Genomic DNA, 15,348 nt, shown 5'->3' with positions numbered 1-15,348 from the left:
GGGTTGCGATCCGTTGCCGGACACGGAAAAAGACAAAAGACAAAAAAAAAAAAAAAAGTGATGCAAGTATAAAATCAAAGTTAAGCCCTATAAAAATTGAATCAGAAATATCACTTAGGGGACGGCCCGGTGGTGCACTGGATAGTGCGCCGCTTGGGAAGCGCGGCGGCGCTCCCGCCCGAGGGTTCGGATCCCACATACAGACCGGTTCCCGCTCACTGGCTGAGCGAGGCGCGGGAGCAACGCCGAGGGTTGCGATCCCGTTGCCGGTCCCCGGTCCGGTACGGGCACGACACTGAGGGTTGCGATCCGTTGCCGGACACGGAAAAAGACAAAAAAAAAAAAAAAAAAGGAATATCACTTAAACTTGTGAGTTTTTATCTTCTTTTAAAATACGTGTTTCTAAGCTCTGTTCACTGAACAAGTCTAAAGGCAATGACGACCCTGGAGCCATAAGCATTCCTGGCACCCAGACCGTAGTGTCTACACACCATTTTCACTAAAAGGTACCAGGACATTTTGGTAAAAAAGGATGCACTCAGGTACACAGCAGTTCATTATAATACCTACTGAGTGAACTAAATTCCCACCCAGGCTGAGGTGGCATGCTGACCGCCCACCCTCCAAGCTAAGTGGCACTTGGTTTGAGCAGGAAGGGGAGGTTAGGCAGGTATGAATCTTCCGTGAGGAGCAGGTGTTGGCCATTGTCCCAGCCAGAGCTGAGCAGTCCCTACCTTGTCAGGGAGGCAGGTGGTTGTGGTGCAGCCACAGTCATTGGTGGTGGCCGAGGCCAGGTACCCGAGCGGGCAGCTCACCGTGGAGTTGACACAGTTGCAGGCACACTCGTACTCATCACAGCACTGGGTCTTCCGAAGGGCCGGTGTCCGGTGCGGGGGGCAGGAAGGCGGCGACTCCCTTTGACAGTCCTCCTTCCTGCAGGCTGAGAGGCAGCGCAAGGTGATCCTGCAGCCCTGCCACACTGAGCTCTGCACCCAGCCAGGGTTCATAAGTACCCAGCTACCACAGAGGGTCCCCAGGAAATCTAGACCCAGAATATTACATCAGAAATGCATGGGAGCCCAGCTCAGGGGCTGTGGGATGTTCAGTTATACCGAAAAGCAGTTACTCTGCAGAAAAAGAAGAGCATTTATCAAGAGGAGAAAGGTGAGGCTGGGAACTATCATGGAGGACAGGTGAAGGCTGCTTGATGGCTGCTCCAGCACCTTCCCACGTGCATCCGGATGGGCTGGGATCCTGCCAGCTGCTGATTCTCAGGATGGCAGATGCAGAATCTCTAAGACCCAGCGAGGTTCCGGCACACTATGAGCTGGTAAGCACATTATATGCGGGAGGTTTATGTGATCCTATCCCTGCCTCAGTACCTAGAACAACACCCTGCATTTTTAGGTCTTCCAACAATGTGAAATGAAAGATTGCCAGCAATCCGTCAAATCCACGATGTCATTTTATAAATGCCAAGTCCCATCCCTATGTCCTTTGACTATTTTCAACTCCCTTCAAATACAACAAGGTCTTACATCGAGGAACTCAAGTGAGATCCCAAATCAACAGGACGAGAACTCCACTTGACTTAAAGTGGGTATTCTCAGTAGCTAAATACAGAATTTGGTTTCTTGCCACATCTTACTTTAGTCCAACCTTATGCTTAAATTTTAGTATTTAGTGATTAAATATATAAACTTACAGAGGAAAAAACCCTATAAATTTGTTTGGGAATAAGATCCAATGATGAGGACAAGCCAAGGGAACATTCCTGCCCCTCGATGGTGTGTGGGAGTGAAAACAGACTGGATCGACAGCCTTTCTCGTTTCAGCCCCAAATGCTTCTTAATATAACCCAAGAAGGAAGTGCCTGCAGCTGTGCCCACAAGTGGTATACTTTCAACAGCATGCAGCTGGAAGGATTGTTAGAGGATGCAATTCAGGTGTGACCTACCCCTCTGTCCCAGATGTACCCCAGATTCAGCTAACTAGAAAACAGGAAATGACATAATCTTGGAAAAGTTCCCAAGGAAAGGACAGCTTCTCCAGGCCAGGAAACAGTGGCCACGTGACTCCTCCTCATCCGCAGAGGCCTTACCACAGGTGAAGTTGGGTCTGCACTCGCCAGGATTGATCAGTGTTGGCTGGAGGCCACCTTCACAGTGAGGCACTGGGGGCAGGTCACAGCTCACCAGGTCACACACTGAGGGCCAGGAAAGAGAGATGTCATGCAGAGCTCAGCGAGGTTACTCTCTTGTTACCTGTGAATGGAACCCCACTTTCCTATTCATGCAGACTTCTCCTGTTTAGTAGATGGTGATGATGGTGAGAGAGAGGAAAAGGAGGAAGTGACAGTTAGATAGACAGACAGACAGACAGAGAGACAGACAAAATGGATGGATGGATAGATGGATGGGTGGATAGAGATAGACGTAGAATAGAGAGATAATAGAGAGATGATAGATAAATAGATCCGAGTCATATGATAAGTCTATACTGATTATTCTTACAATCTGCTATGACTTCCAAGTCTCAACCAAGTCACTTGAATCCTCTAAACCTTCTATAAGGTGGGACTCTACCTTATAGGGTTAGTCTGAGGATTTCATGGGATACTGAGGCAAAATGCCCAGCATGTTGTCGGAGCTTAATGTCTGTAAAATGGGGTGCTTGACCTAGACGTCCCCTGTAGCTCTATTTCTGACATTCTAAGACCCATTTTACACAAATTGTTCTCAAGTCATATCTTCCCCTCCCCCCACAGGACTTCTATTTATTTCTGATAAATTTCATCAGCATAAATTTGTCAGTTTATTTAATTCCTTTTTAGATCCCTGGACTGCCCCATGTCTATTTGCTCTCCCTTGAAAAATCTGCATCACTGCAGAGTTTACAAGCGTGTGCTTTATGTCTCCACCCGTGCAGTTAATAAACACATTGGACAGGACAGGGGTGGTGTGCTGGAGGCTTCCTACCACGTTAACCATAATTGCATCAGCTCTGAATTCACGGGGTTATACCATCATTCAGCCCACTATTCACTGTGTAGATTGCAAGCCTATCACGAAACCCTCTGACAAACAACTTGCTGTAATCAAGGTGTCCTGTGTGAGCCTTCCCTACATCTAGTGTCCTCAAAATCTTATAGAAAAGGAAAGTGGGTTAATTTGGCATGACTTTCTCTTCAGTAAATCTCTGTAGCCCTCAGTGATCGCCCATTCTTTTATTAATGATTTCAAACCTTGCATTTAATAATCTCCCGTAGAATTCTTCTAGGAAGCAAATCCTATAGTCCAGAGGTCACTCTTTCCATTTTTTTGGAATATACGGTCAGCCTTTACCTACCTCCCTTCTCCCACCCTGTGCCTGAGACCATATCCACCTTCCAGCACCCACGGCATGGTTCAGCTGGGGCTGGGGCTGGGACTGGGATGTTGACCCCAGAGAAACAGGCTTGCAGGGCACGTACCACACTCGTACTCAGGGCAGCAGCGTTCTGCGTTCTGGTGGAGGCGGGCCACTTCGCACGGGCTGCACGTGGGAGCTGCAACAGAAGAAGGGCCACAGAGGTCAGAGAAATCATCGATGGTGCAGCCCAGAGAAGGATCCGAAGTGCTGGATTCTAACCATTCCTGTTCACTGACACCGGCACAGCCGTGGATGGAAGTCCCACAAGAATGCAGGCCGGAGGCATCTGACAGAGCAAGTCTCCCCAGTGTGTCCCGCTGACACCCTCAAATTTACCCTCCAGGGGACTGTGAGTCTGAGGGCCAAGGCGGGGACAGGCAGGCAGGGTTAACTGAGTGTCCATGCCAGGCCAGCCCAGCGAGGGGCGAGGCCATGCATGTCGGAACCGGCCTGCCGGGCTGCACGGGAGCCCCTCTTCCTCTGGGAGCCCTGGGGCGGGTGGGCTCTCTCACCTCTGGCCGTGGGGCAGGGCTGTGACGTGCAGTTGACCTTCCGCCCACTGAGGCACGTGCAGATCTGACAGGGCTGGTGGTCCGGGACCCAGGTCTCCAGGAACTGAGGGGAAAAGGAGGGTGGTAGAGGGCACAGGATGCTGTGGGTGCAAAGCCCAGGAGCCCATGGCTGCCAGTCCTCCCCCACCTCTGCCTCAGTTTCCTCTCGCAAGGGCTGGTGCCTGAGCCATCCCCTGCCAGAGCCGCACAGACACCCGAAAGCAGGTCGGAGGAGGTTGTGAGGCTCTGAGAGGAAGGACCTGGAGAGGTGCCAGGTCCGCTTTGTGAACACAGGGGAAAGTGACAAACACAGACTTCAGAAAACTCAGGAACTCTCACTCCAGCCTTCTCTGATGGTGGAGCTAAAACCAAGCAAAGAGAGAAAAGGAGTTTTTGTACTGCACTGCTCACAGTTTCTTAAGCCAGAGGAGAAATTGCAATATAGCTTGGGGGGGGAATCTGTTTATTTCTGGAACCATTAAGACAATGGGGTAGGAAGAGTTGAGCGGAGGACAGCAAAACGCTTAAAACCATCACATTGCTGATGCCAGAAGAGATCTTAGAGGTCTGAGGGCAGCTCTGATTTTTCAGACGAAGGCCACCCAGGGTGAGAGCAACCTTCTCAGAGCTGCGTGCAGCCCTACAGCCCGCCTCACACGTGGGGATGCACAGCTAGGCCTCGGTCTCCTTCTAGACTCAGCCATCAAGTTACCTTTAAACCTAAATTCAAGTTAAATTGTCCCTGAATAAGTCCATTCTTATCCAGTAGCTCAAAGGCCTGTAAGAAGTTCCCGGCTCAAGGCCTCCTCACTTTAGGTGCTTCCACAGTTGGCAGTCGGCTGAGCAGAAGGCAGGTCAGAGATCTCCAGGCAAAGCCCCCAACCCCCAGGTGCTCCGTCCCCTTCAGGACTAAACCCTCGGATCTTGCCTTGATACTCAGTCTCCCAATAAATAGTAACAGCTACACTTTGAATACCATCTGCTGCAGGCCGCTGTTTTAAGGATGTTATTTGCATTACTCATGTAATCCTCACGGCGATCCTATGGTGAGGATATTTTTTACTATCATCCCCACTTTTCAAATGAGAAAGCTAACACACTTGCTCAGGGTCAGTCCTTGAACCCAGAATCCATGTTTTTAACCACTAGGTTCTGCTGCCTCCTAATAACAAGGAACATGAAATATGTTCAAGATACTTTTCTAAGGACTTTACGTTTGTTTACTTTATTTCCATTAAAATAACTCTATAAATACTATTAATATCTGTATTTACAAATAATGAAATCGAGACACAGAGAAGTTAAGCAGCTTGACCCAGTGGCACATCCAGAATTTGAAACTGTGTTCTAGCCCCAGACACCACGGGCTTAGCCTCCACACCAAAACTGCCCCTCGTCAATAGTCACAGAGCCTGCCACAGCAGGCCTGGGCACTGTCACAGCCCTCGAATACCAACAGTCAAGTTGAGGAAATAAGACTAGTCCATGAAAAGTTGGATGAGATAAGTAAATTGTGATCCATGCATATCGTGGAATATTACTCAGCAGTAAAAAGTAACAAACTACCAAAACACACAAGCACACGGATGAATCTCATAAAGCTATACGCCGAGGGAGGGAAGCCAGGCAAACAGGGACCACGTACTGCCTGACTCCGTTTGTATAAAATTCCAGAGAATATAAATAAATCTGTAGTGACAGAAGCAGACCAGTGGTCTGGAGTTGGGGGGTGTATTAAAAACTGACATAAGGAAACTTTTGGGGATGATGAAAATGTTCATTATCTTGATTATGATGATGGTTTTACACGTGTAAAATATGTCAAAACTTATCAAACTGTACGCTTTAAATATGTGCTGTTTGTTGTATGCAAATTATTCCTCAATAAAGCTGTTTTCAAAAAGATAAATAGAAGAACTGCAGGACTGCACAGGAAGACTTCGCTAGGGCTGGGGGCTCCAGAGAGGTCTCACGAAAGTGCACCTGTGAAGCGGAAAGGTCTTGGGCAAAGGGGAAAAGAGAAGGAATTAAAAAGATAAATAGAAGAACTGCAGGACTGCACAGGAAGACTTCGCTAGGGCTGGGGGCTCCGGAGAGGTCTCACGAAAGTGCACCTGTGAAGCGGAAAGGTCTTGGGCAAAGGGGAAAAGAGAAGGAATCCCAGGTGGGAACAGAGCGAACCAAGACACAGAGGCAGGAATGTTCTGGTGGGCACGTGGGCATGGGGGTGGGGGACCTGGGCACAGTGGGGCGGAGGAGGGAAGGCTGAAGACAGTGGTAGAGGCGTTGCGTGTCCACGTTAGGAATTCGCACTTAAGTCCACAGGCGAGGTGCAGCCCTGCAGGTGTGTGCGCAGGACCCTGCCTCAGAGAGAAGGGGGTTACGCAAAGACAAGCTTGTGACAGCGAGCAAGATGGAAGAACTAGGAACAGAAAACCAAAAAGAGGCTGCAGCGGCTGCGCTTCCAGTGTTTGTCCAAGGGCTGGGGAGATCCAGGGAGCGGCACAGGGCACTGGCCTCGGATGTCTGGGGCAGGGGGTTGAAATGGTGAAAGGGTTGAGATAAGAAAAGAGAGGGTCATATTTTGTATGTTTTGGTTTTCTTTTTTACTCTCTCTCTCTTTTTAAATGTGGACCCCAGATATTGAAAGTCAAGAATAAATCATGCAACCTTCCCAGTATCCTGAGAGTGGGCAACACCACAATAGATGACTAAAAGCAGGTGTCCAACCTCCCTCCCCAGGGATTTTCATTTTCCCAGAAAGCTTTAATGAGGCCAGTCTGAGGCAGAGGCAGAATCAGTGACCCCTGAAAAAGCCAGGGCTAAGCTTCTGGAAGTGCCCGTGGCTGCCCTAAAGGCCTGCCCAGGCTATGCAGCCACCAGGCCAGCAGAGGGCGCTCCTGCATGGGCCCAGCCAAGGACTCCCAGGGCCAGGTGTGACCATCACCTGGCGGGAGAACAGGAACGAGAGTCAGCTGGAGTTAAAGAGTAAATAAAGGTTGCAAAAGAACAGCCTACAGAGAGGATGTAGGGGAAAATGAAGTCTGGGCCAGAGCCAGAGAAGGGAAACAAGCCAGTCATCCTGCAACGCCCCAGCCAGAGCATCTGATGAAAGATGCAAAGGCAACGCAAACGCTGAGTCCTGCTGCAGAACAGCAGAGACTGGGGAGAAGGAAGGCGGCCCCAGCCCCGGGCGCCCGGGCCATGCAGGCAGGTCTTCCCGACGCCCGCCCCCGCCAGGACGGCCGCCACCAAGGGGACGGCCCGTGTGCCTCCCGGTCCCTTCCGAGCCTGCTGTGAAGGCTCATGTCTTTAGCGTCTGCTCTGTAAAATAAACAAGAGCTATGGAAACTGGTAAATATTTTGCCCTTCTGAAGTCACTGCAGTAGTTTTATACCCTAGTTTATTTCCCTGAAGAAATGTTTTGGGGGCTTTATTTTTCAGTTAAAAAAATTTTATTAAAGGAAATGTTCTTCCTATTAGATTTTTATTCTTTCTCTGCTTTGAAAGTAAAAGCTGACAATGCAGGTGGCTGGATAAGATGCTTGTTTGCCTCCATTTAAACTATATTTTCTGAAATAACTAAAACTGGCTGTGTTCCCTTCAAAGCTTTTGATCCACTGATTTTATGTGATGTGATTTTTAAAACATATTTAAGAGAAGGTTTCTGTGTTTAAAATATTGCACTATTTCTAGCTCAGTTGGTTAGAGTATGGCCTTGTAACAGCAAGGCCAAAGGTTTGGTTCCACATATCGGCCAGCCACCAAAAATAAATAAATTAACTAATTATTGCACAATTTGGACAGATTCTTTATAGAACTCAAATGCATATTCTAATGTGTTGACTGAAGGTGAGGGAGCAGTGAAGAGGGGAAACAGTCAGAGAGGAGGAGTGGAGAGAAGGGGGTTGAAGACAACATAAAATTCCCAAGCTTCCTGTTTTCAGGACCTTGCAGACACCCGACACTCATGGAGCCAGGATTGCTGCAAATCTGAGCTTATTTGTCATCACAGAGTGCCAAGGAAGAGGGCAGACTCCGTTTCCGCCTGCTTCTGAAGGCAAGCACTTTACCACGGCCAGCAAAACAAGTCTGAAATGACCACTGGACACTAGCACCATGTGTAAGTGGTGTGTATCATTTGAGACCTGTGGGAGCCCAGGAGCTGCACCTGACTGGGAGAGGAATACCAGGTTTTGTCAACTCACGTGGGGAATATTACAGTACAGGCAATTACTTAATTTAGCGGTTCAAATATGGCTGTAGAGTACGAATGGGCTTCTCTTCTGGCTCATCTATTCCACCGTGAGAACAAATGGGATCCGCTAGTGGTAAGCCCAACAACTCAACTAGAGCAGGTGAGACCCACCCAAATAATAGCCCTAACGGGTGCCCATGCTTCCATAAACACCCAGTAGCTCAGAGTTTGGCTCACGGTTGTAATGAGACCAATGCAAGGCTCGGACACCGTGCAGATGACCTGGTGTTATGAATAGCAATCCCAGCTTTATCACCATGTCACTTGAGCATCAGTCTTCACATCCACTCAATAGGACTTGCAATAATGACCCTTGGGGACATTATTATGTAATAATAGAGCTTTGGGAGAATCAGATGGTAAAGATGTCAGGTCTTCGTGCAGCCATGATCGTAGGACACATTCTCCTTTGCTAGAAGCTAGATATGCTCCTACCTTTCCCATGTTCTACAGAGTCGTCGTCAAGGATAAAGGACAGGGCCATTGCACGCATTCACGTGCACACAGATACACACTGCCAAGATACTTCAAATACACCTGGTGTCAGTTGTGAAGAGATATGACAGCCATTGTAGGCCAAGATGGGGGCGTTCAGTAAGTATCCTTTCAAAATGCGCACAATAACTCCTGAAGAGCTAGAAGAATTGATGATTCAATGACTCCCAAGCAAATCAGCCCAAAATAGATGCAGCAAAAGGGCAATTTGCTATAGTAGAAGTAGCAAGATTTTTGGAGTCAGAAAGAGCTTCAAATTTTGAGTCCAACTCTCAACTCTATCACTTAAGAACTGTGTCCGTGGGTGAGTTTCTAAGCTCTTTAAGTCTTAGCTTCTTCATAGGGTTTTGTGAGTATCTGTGAGTGATGTAAGCTATCCTAGCGTACCCTGTGGGACCCTAGTCCAAAGGGATGTTACACATACATGCACACACACACTCACACCCACAAGGTCAAATAAATTTGAGAAGCAAAAATCTTCTTAAATATTTGCAATGTACGCTAGTACATTAAAAGCTCTAAAGAGTCCTGCAATTAAGAAACCTGTTTAACTACGTTTAGTTGGTGTTCTTTAAACTCACTTGATCACAATAACTGTTTATACACTGCAAAACATACCTTTGAAAATCATTGAAATAATGAATATATAGTGCTTAGCACAGTCAAGGTACACACAATATATCTTCATCATGGTAGACATCAGCCTATAAAATGTTATTTTCTCTTTCCCTTCTGGGTTTCTATATCTTTCTACATACATAAATATAATAATAAAAATAATAGTAAGAATAATAATAATAGTAACACCATAGTAACAACACTTCGGTGTTTGATCCCACAGCTAACACATGACAAGCACAGGATTTGAACCATGATCTATCTGAATCCAAAGCCATTATGCAATACTGCCTCCCTGTCCCCTCAATGATCTCCTCAAGAGTCAACCCTGCGGCCAAAGTTGGAAGAGGCCCTGGTGACCCCAGAGGGAAGCAGCCCCATGGGAGGAAAGAGGCCAGGGCTCCTACCTGGTGCCGGACTCCATCCTTATCAATGCACTGAGTACAGGCCTCCTCGGGAACACAGCGGCCTTCCAGCAGGACTTGGTGCGGGGGGCAGAAGCAGCCTTCTGAAGGGTGGTCCCCACAGGAGCTCGTATTGCCGTCACAGTGCTGGGGGCAGCTGCGCTCGCAGTAGCTGTACACCAGGGAGGGTGAGCATGGCATAGCTGCAGACAGAGAAGGAGGTCACTGCCAATGGCCCGCACCAGGTGGAGGGAAACAGGCACCGCTGATTTGACATGTTAATCATCTGACAAACTTGCTAGGGCAGGGATGGCTAGTTTCCACCAATTTTCACTCTCCCCATCTTCAATAGAAATAGAACTTTTCGCTGGGCCCACAACCACACAGAAAAAAGACTACATTTCCCAGCCTCCTTTGCAACTAAGTGTGGTTGTGCTCATGTGAATGTGTTCTGACCAGTGAACCGCAGGAGGAATGTAGCATACAATGGCAGCCTCCAGGAAATCTTTTTAAAATGACACCTGTGCATGCCCTTCCATCCCTTTTTCCTCCTCCCATCCTGCTGCTTGGAATATGAATGTAACAGCTAGAGCCCCACCTTAAACCACAAAGAAAAAGACCATACCTAAGTCAGGGCAGGGCAAAAAGCTAGAATCCAATTTGAGGCCCAGAATCAGCTGCAGCCACCCCCCTCTGATCAGCTACGCAACAGAGAATTTTACCTCGCTGCTACTTGCAGCCAAGTCTACTCCTAACTAATTATGCTAACTAAGTGAACCCATGTATCCTCTGCAAGTTTTGTGGTCCTTTCTTTTTGAATACACATGTGTCTGATGCCTTAAAATCCTCTTAAAATTAAATAAGGAATCCACAGCTCTGAAGAGTTGCCTTGAGAGAGAAGCTACAAGGTTATCCATTTCTCCCATTCTGACCTGCTCAGCAACTTCCTCACATTCTCATAGTGCCAAGGCAGGTGGCAAAGAAGGTTTCCAAGGATTTGGAGTACTAAGGGTTTTTCTCTGTAGGCACAATAAACAGCCAGGAGGTACACACAGAAATTAGTAAGCAGAGAAGTGCTTTCAGTAACTTAGAAACTGACATTTGCCCCTTCATCTGTAGGCAGATAGAAATAAAGCAGTATTATCCACATGAACTCAGAAAATCAGAGCTCAAAAGAACCCGAGGGTCATCTAGTCGAACTCTCTCATTCTAAGATGCTGACACTGTGGTCCAGAAAGACTAAGAGAATGGCTGACCATCAGTTGAGCTGGGACTAGAATTCCCAAGTCCTCCAGCCCCAGGCCGAGCTGCTGACAGCTCTGTGATGACACACTCTGAGACTCTGACATGCTTGTACATATTGACTTCCTTCAAAAAACAGTCGAGGATTATATTTGATATTTGAGGATTTCAAGTTCAGTGTTCTTTTCACTCCAGCATCCCTTGAGGACACGATCCATATCTGATTCATTTTAAATGATAAATAAATGCCAAGTCCAAGTAGGGAAGCTGACCTTGAGAGGGAGACACCTACACTAGCAATTCTGTGTGTCTGTAATTAAGAAGGCTCTTGGTAATCAAATGGCAAAAGTCCACCCACACTTCAAAGTCCTGCTTAGGCATGGCCCTCTGCCAGCCCTTGCCAGAGCTCGGTGGGATTTCAAATTTGATGTGACTGGTTATACAATACTTTGCCAAAGCCTATATGTGTCTAATACATTAAAATCACATTTGTCCGACTATGGAAACTAATAGAAAGGATCATGTTTTAATTTACATAGAAATTTTACATTTGAAGTGCTCCTATATTTACCATCTTACTTGATCCTAACTGTATCCTAGATAACAGGAAATACAGGGACGTTGATCTTCATTAGCCAGACAAAGAATCTGAGGCCCAGAGAGGCTGAGCAAGCCCACAGCTGGTTCGTCTCCAGGAACGTCAGGGGTTCATACGGGGACTCACCACAGAAGTCAGTTGTCCTCCAGTCAACACAGACCCCATTGGTCCGACAGAGGTGGGCATAGGAGGCAATCACCTCACACACTTGCTCCCAGTGGCAACTGTCCTGCTGGCAGATGGCATAAAATGTGTCTGGAGCAAGGACCTTGTGGCACTCAGCAAACAGTGCTGAATGGAGGATCTGGCAGCGGGAGGTGTCAGAGACAGGACACTGCTCCTCAGGAATGGGCTGGCATGTCCGACCCGGCTGCTGCTCGGTCCATTCCTGGATCAGTGTTTTCCAGTCCGTGGTGACCGTGCCATCCCTCAGCATGAAGTCATTGGCCCCGTTCTCATCACAGATCCCTGGAGACACGAGCAAAGACAAAGTCGGCCACCACACTGATGCCAGAGACCGGCGGTCTCCATCCCCAGCAGGGTCTGAACCCTGCTGCCCGGTCCCCGTTACTAGACCCAAAAATATAAGTATCTGAGAGCCCTGAGCGTACAGGAAGCCAGGTTCATAAGTGTAAGGAGGTGGGGAGAGGAGCTGAGGAAACATCCTTACCACAGAGCCCGTACATCTCTGAAGCAAAGGTCTTGGGGCTGAGCTGCAGTTGGAACTCATTGTTTCGTGGAGTGAAAGTGAAAATGTGGCCAAGGTGGTTGAATCTGACCTCATGCATGATGGCACCATAGATGTTGGCCTCCATGTTCCCACCCACGTAAGGGACAGACACCAGTCTCCCATTCACCGCCACCTGCCCAAAGAAGGGAGGGCTCATCAGTAGTCCTTGCAGCGAGGACCTCTGGAGCTGCACTCTTGGCTTCTTGCTGAAGTACTGAGCATCCCTGCATATTCATCACGGGCAGCCACAGTGTTGGCCACGAACCCTGATATCTGGCAGCAGCTCTTCTAAGATAAGGGTGTTTACTGGGCTTAACAGGAGAACAGACTGTTATAATACTGGACAGACAGCCATGCACCCAGAACCTGAAAGCCCAGGGGTTAGAAACCTTGAGCTGGTGTGACTCAACAGGAAGGGAGGCCTCTTCGAGACAGGCTGAGAAAGTTGCAATTTTGCCGGCTCATGAGGGCATTGTCTCCAGGAGCATCTAACAGGACGGACTACTTTAAATCTTTCTTGTGTGTACATGTTTCACTAGAAGATCTTACTTTGGAGACCCAACCATATAGCATATCGAACATATTAAAATGTATTCACATCCTGCAATGAATGTAATTTTTGCTGTAAAAATTTTGGAAGCACTCTTTTTTTTACCATTTTGATTTTTAAATGTTTGGCTATGAGTTACTCATTTAATATATGACTAGCTATGATTTTTCAGCAATTACTGTTCATATTCAGGAATTCTTGCGAAGTGAGAAAATCTAGCCTACAAGTTGTTTCCACAATGAAATATTTATGATTTCTAAATGAACAAGTAGAGAAGTTGGCATAATGTAACCTTTTGTAAACATTTAATGAAACATTTATTTACATCAGTTTGGCAGTTTTCTTTTCAAATTCAGAAGCCATACATTTTTTTAGGCCCTAACTATTTTCAGAAGCCCTAATTTAGACCCTAAATCTTTCCCTTTGGAAGGTTCACAGGCCTTGGGCACCAGGCTCATGATGCCTATTGGGTAAACAGTCCTGGTGCCAACCCCCATTCTCCACCAGTGCCAGAAGCTGGCACTGCATTCACAACTTAATGCTATTTAAAATTGATTCTCTATTCCAAATCTGGGCCCGGAACAACATGAAATCATGCCAAGATGAGGAAGATGGAAATAAATTCCTCTGCTAGTTAGGCAGAGGCTGAGTCCTAAGCAGGAGCACCAGCTGAAACCAGCTGCCACCAGGAGCACATGGCTTCCCTGAGGCTCTGCTGCCACCTTGCCATGGGACCCACAGAGAGCACCTCACCTCCATGTCGCTGTGGAGTTCAAGCGAGAGGCCGCTATGCTTCACCTCAATGGATTTCATGCAGGTCTGCCTCGCCCCAGGGCTGCAGGCACCATTATGGAGAATCACCTTCAGGTCCTGCTCCTTGTTTTGAAATAGGACATAGGAACAGCTTCCAGTCAGCTTGAAATTCTGCCCATCAAAGGTCACGATGTGCCGAGTGGAGCTGCCCGTGCATACACCTGGACAGGAAGAGCAGAGGGTGGCATGACATTCTCCACATGCCCACACCTGCACACACACCGATGCACTTGAGACCTGAACAGTCCCTGTGAGGTCATACAGTCCAATTTCCTCCTTTTAACCGGTTAGGAAACTGAGACTCTGAGAGTTCGAGAAGCTTAGGAAAGTAACACTTGGCCATTGAATATTTTCCTGGAGAAGGTTTAGAGGACAAATACTACAAAAAAACGTGGAAAATTATAGAACCGTACTTCCAAAAAGCACAAATGTGCAATGTGAATGATCCACTCAACAGGGATACTTTGGCCCAGGAAACAAAGTAAAGTTCCAGGGGTGTTACAACTTGTTGAAATCACGAGGAGCTAAGCAAGCTATGAGCTCATGATTTCATTGTAAAGAAAATCTACCTAAAGATGTGTGTCCTTTCAGCTGCCAAGTGACTAATGGTACAAGTGGCCACGTTGACTTAATCCCTTAAGAGATCGCAGAAGAGAAGTATTTCCAGAGCCAAAAAACATGCTTGGGTCTTGGTGCTCTCTCACTTGACCCTCATTTATTCACATAATCAGCAAATTCTCAAGGTTTCTATTAAAACACCATTTGTGAATTTTGATGATTTTGCATCTTCAAAAGAAGATTCAGTAAAAACCCCCACATTGAAGGCACCACTGCCATAAATGATTTCAAAGCTAATCTTGGACCCAAATGAATGGAGGTGGGCTTTCCAGATAAACCATGACCACGTCTGCAGTGGTGGGTGAATAAAAGCCCAAGGACTTAGGGCAGATTCAGTAGGCAGAGAGCCCCGGTAATAAAGCCCCCCACTCAAGGGCAGGCCTGGGAAACCTCCACCTCCACAGGTGGCTGTCAAGGCAGCACATCCACTGACACTTGGTGGGTCTGGATATGACATCTGTCAGAGCTGAGCAGCCCCCAGAAGTTCTTCAACTCAAAATCCCCTAAGTCCTTGAGCAGCAGTCATTTCCAAGTGACGCTACTAAACGCCACTGGCTTACTGACATCCATGCTGCAAGTGACTCCCAGTACTCCAGCTGTTAGTGTTGTCAGTTGTCAAGGAATCAGCCCCAACTGCCATGAGAATGTAATAAACTGCAAGCCAAAGAAATGGTTTTAGCTCACACCTGGTGAGTTCATGGGAAGGGTTCTGCCCACCATAAGGTAAACCGTGACATGGAATGGGCACTCCAGAGCCAAAGAAACTCAGGGTTAAATTCTGCTCTACCACTTACTTGTCCTGTGACCTTGGATAGATTACTTCTCTTCGGTGATCCTCTCCTATCTCCTCTGCGTAATGGGATTATAATAGCTACCTTTGAGGATTATTGTGTGCACTGGTTTCAATGTGGATAAAAGGCCTGCCTAATAGTGTGTCACACACATGCATGTTCAATAAATAGATCTATAAGTCTTACCAAGAAGCCAGTGCCACAGAGGAAATCCAATAGTTTGTAGTAATAAAATTTCTGTGTTGTGGGCCGGCCCGGTGGTGCACTGG

The 15,348-nt window shown here is 47.4% G+C and overlaps 1 protein-coding gene across 1 annotated transcript in view; it reads right to left on the bottom strand.

The window, feature by feature from the left end:
* Positions 1-15,348, bottom strand: part of VWF (von Willebrand factor) — a 147,543-nt gene that overhangs the window by 31,701 nt on the left and 100,494 nt on the right. Inside the window, exons 32-39 of the mRNA XM_008584313.1 lie at positions 13,611-13,831; positions 12,248-12,440; positions 11,704-12,045; positions 9,741-9,940; positions 3,924-4,026; positions 3,473-3,547; positions 2,102-2,206; positions 735-940 (exon numbers count right to left, since the gene is read on the bottom strand). Coding sequence (XP_008582535.1) covers positions 735-940; positions 2,102-2,206; positions 3,473-3,547; positions 3,924-4,026; positions 9,741-9,940; positions 11,704-12,045; positions 12,248-12,440; positions 13,611-13,831 — 1,445 coding nt within the window. The remainder of the gene's footprint in view (positions 1-734; positions 941-2,101; positions 2,207-3,472; positions 3,548-3,923; positions 4,027-9,740; positions 9,941-11,703; positions 12,046-12,247; positions 12,441-13,610; positions 13,832-15,348) is intronic.

This window comes from Galeopterus variegatus, unplaced genomic scaffold, assembly GCF_000696425.1.
Source record: "Galeopterus variegatus unplaced genomic scaffold, G_variegatus-3.0.2 Scaffold3218, whole genome shotgun sequence".
Lineage (NCBI taxonomy): Eukaryota > Metazoa > Chordata > Mammalia > Dermoptera > Cynocephalidae > Galeopterus > Galeopterus variegatus.
This window is presented reverse-complemented; position numbering and strand designations above follow the sequence as displayed.